The sequence below is a fragment of the Eleutherodactylus coqui genome, chromosome 10 (assembly GCF_035609145.1).
Source record: "Eleutherodactylus coqui strain aEleCoq1 chromosome 10, aEleCoq1.hap1, whole genome shotgun sequence".
NCBI classification, from domain to species: domain Eukaryota; kingdom Metazoa; phylum Chordata; class Amphibia; order Anura; family Eleutherodactylidae; genus Eleutherodactylus; species Eleutherodactylus coqui.
The window spans coordinates 59,189,846-59,192,928 of NC_089846.1; the positions used below are offsets into that span (position 1 = coordinate 59,189,846).

Consider the following 3,083-nt stretch of genomic DNA (forward strand, 5'->3'; position numbering starts at 1 on the left):
TGTCCGGTCCCTGCACAGTATGATGTAATGCCATAGCATTACATCATACTGTGCAAAACAGATAGTTCGTATCTAGCGAAATTCGTAACTCGAATGTTCGCAAGTCGGGGACTATCTGTAAATCAAAAAAGTGGAGAAATAAATATAATGGGAGTAGAACCTCTTTTTCCCCTGGAGAGCGTAGTGTGGTACCTCAGAGTGGCGGTGAGTTGGTGGGAAGGGACTTCAGGAGTCAGGTTGTAAAGCAAACTATAACCAACTTTATTCTTCAAGAGCAGAGGAGAGCTTAATTGCTTTAAACAGTTCACATGAGATAACTTCAGAACAAACAGTTGTATTTGCAGGAATTGATTACTTTTGCATTCAGCTCAGGGGATTGGTACAAGAAACTGCATTTGTATATTTTGCTTTTCCTTCCAACTTTTCTCCATGGCCGTGACTATAACTGAGTGACTTAGTTTCCTTTCTCTCCTGACCTTCTTCTTCCTTGGCTTCGATACACTTCTTCAATCCTCTTCTGACTTCACTAAACAGTGCTTGTTCTTTAGTACTCACACTTTAGAAGTTCTTCTTCCCACCACACTGGCTTTCTCCTTGCTCCTCCCCAGTCTCTCTTAAAACTTCTCTCTCACTTGAGCCTAGAAGACTGGCTTAACTTTGCCAACTCCTTCCTTTTATACTGTCACACTAACCCAGCCTATAAAGAGTATTTACCAATCACAGGCCCTCTAAATCTGGCTAAACACTTCCCCGGCTGTTCCTGGGTGACCTGTACTCTCTAAGGGTCTGGAAAACCTTGTCAGTAAACCTCACACAGTGCAAAATGGTGAACATCCTAACAACACAACACTGTCATATAAAACACACATTAATAAAACATAACTTAACCCTTACACAACCACAGAGGTACTGACGTACGCAACTCTGGGGTACTGCAGCTGCAGGGTCAGCTTGTGATCAAAACACCACAGGGTGCAATCACAAACCTTAACGGTTGACTGCTGAGCTCTGTGATTGACCACAGCAGCTTGTAATATCCCATCAACAGGCTAACTGCAGCCTGTAAACAATGCACCAATGGTATGAACGAAAAGGGGATGCTGGAGCTTTGGGGAGCTGGGACTAGTGAGAATAGTCTGTTTTATTTGTAGCATGGCCTGCATTTAAAATAAATTTTAAAAATCTCAGAAACCTCCTTTCAGAGTCAAAAGAAGAAGGAAAGTTTGAGAATGATGTACAGTAACATTTACTATAGTCCCGTTGTATTTGTGCGGTCAGGAAGTTTTTTTTTTGCCTTCCTCTAGATCAAAAGTCCAGGTCTTTGAAAAGTTGCTCTTAACTTTGGTCACTGTGGTTAGACAAATCTGACTTGGCATCACTTGCCTTGTTTCAAGACCATTTATTCCCCATTTGGACTCCCCTGGGAATTGGAGGAATGTGAAGGGGTCAGGCTCTGATCTGAATACATAAATAATATGTTAAGTTAGAACAACATACAGGTCGTCTATCTTCATCTCTACCATTATGGTCTGTAGAGATTTGGAATAAGCAGCATGTTCACACTGGACAGGTGATTTGGTGATGCACTCTGCGGGTTGGGTTTTCTTAGGGTTTAGCGTTTGTCTTGTTTCTGTATGTCTATGTAATCTAAAACTTTTAATTAAAATTACATGATTAAAAACAAAAAAAAGTTACACTTGATGAAAATGATGGACAATGTACATAACTATACTATTTATAATACTTGGATTAGAGTGACACTGAAACCTTTTCAGAGCCCTTTTCACGTCTTTATTCTTTAGGCTATAGATCAATGGATTCAGTAGAGGAACAGCAGCTGTGTTGAAAAGAGCAAAACGTTTCTTGGACTCCAAAGTGCTACTTAGGTTTGGGGTCAGATATTGGCTGAACAGTGTTGTATATAGCAGTGTGACGACTGTGAGGTGTGAGGAACACGTGTAGAAGGTCTTCAGTCTTCCAGAGCTGGAACGTATCCTTAGTATGGCATGTATTATATATATGTAAGACAAAACTGTTAGCAGAAATGGCATCAATAGCATGGTAAGAAGTCCCTCGGTGAGAAAAAGGGTCTCCAAAAAAGAAGTGTCATTGCAAGAAATTTTTATGATAGGAATAATGTCGCAGAAGAAGTGGTTGATTTCAATGGAGGAATAGCAAGAAAAGCACCAAACAATAACAGTGAAAGGAACAGTTTGTAAAGACCCCACAACCCAAGAGGCAGAAGCCAGTGTAGCACATACCCCAGTACTCATAACCATGTTATACCGTAAGGGCTTACAGATGGCCACATAGCGGTCATAGCTCATAGCCGTCAATATCAACAGGTTGACACAAGTTAGGGAGCCAAACATATGCATCTGCACCATGCAAGCAGCAAAGGAAATATTTCTGTCTCTGGAAATAAAATGAACAAGGATCTTATGTAACGCAATGGTGGAACAACTGATGTCCAGTATGGACAAGTTGCCCAGGAAGAAATACATGGGATTGTGAAGCCGAGAGTCCAGACAAGCAAGGAGAATGGTCAAGTTACTGCATAAGATGAAGAGATAAATTAGGAGAACTAGAAGAAAAATCAGAAGATGAAGTTGAGGGTCATCCGATATCCCCTTAATAATGAAATATGTAATTGGTGTCTGGTTTGCTTGCATTGCGGCCATTTATCTAAATCAAATATATCTATATTACATAAGTGTACATAGGAGAGGTACTTAATATATAATGACAAAAGCCACACAATGATCTCTGGTTGAATAAAGTCAAGGAAGGAACTCTAGAAACTAAATATAAATTTTCATATAGGATGTTATTTCTTTTTTAAGTTTTTTGTTTGTCTTATTTTTACCCACGTTTTTTCTTTTTTTTTGTACTTGTACACTGAAAGGATAAAAAAGATAAATACTGTAAAGGATAATTCAATACAAAAAGAATACATTTGTGATTTTTTTTTTTTTAAGTAAGCCTTTTATCGTTTTATTTCCCGTTATGTACCTAGGACTAACACATTTCTCAGTGCTGTGCAGAGATTGTCATCACTCACATCAGTTTCTGTCTCCAATAGG

The 3,083-nt window shown here is 39.2% G+C and overlaps 1 protein-coding gene across 1 annotated transcript; it reads right to left on the reverse strand.

Moving 5' to 3' along the window:
- Positions 1 to 1,399: 1,399 nt before the first annotated feature.
- LOC136581062 (olfactory receptor 2A25-like) lies at positions 1,400 to 2,672 on the reverse strand. Its single transcript, XM_066582054.1, has 2 exons — positions 1,745 to 2,672; positions 1,400 to 1,458 (listed from the first exon to the last, which is right to left on the reverse strand). The coding sequence occupies exons 1-2, from the start codon at positions 2,670 to 2,672 to the stop codon at positions 1,400 to 1,402; spliced, it is 987 nt and encodes a 328-aa protein (XP_066438151.1).
- Between the last annotated feature and the right edge of the window lie 411 nt (positions 2,673 to 3,083).

Coding starts and splice junctions, on each gene's coding strand:
- LOC136581062 (XM_066582054.1), bottom strand. CDS start 2,672: ATGCAAGCAAACCAGACACCAATTACATATTTCATTATTAAGGGGATA. Junction 1,459..1,744: donor TCAGTGTCACTCTAATCCAA/GTATTATAAATA, acceptor TTATGTATTCAG/ATCAGAGCCTGACCCCTTCA.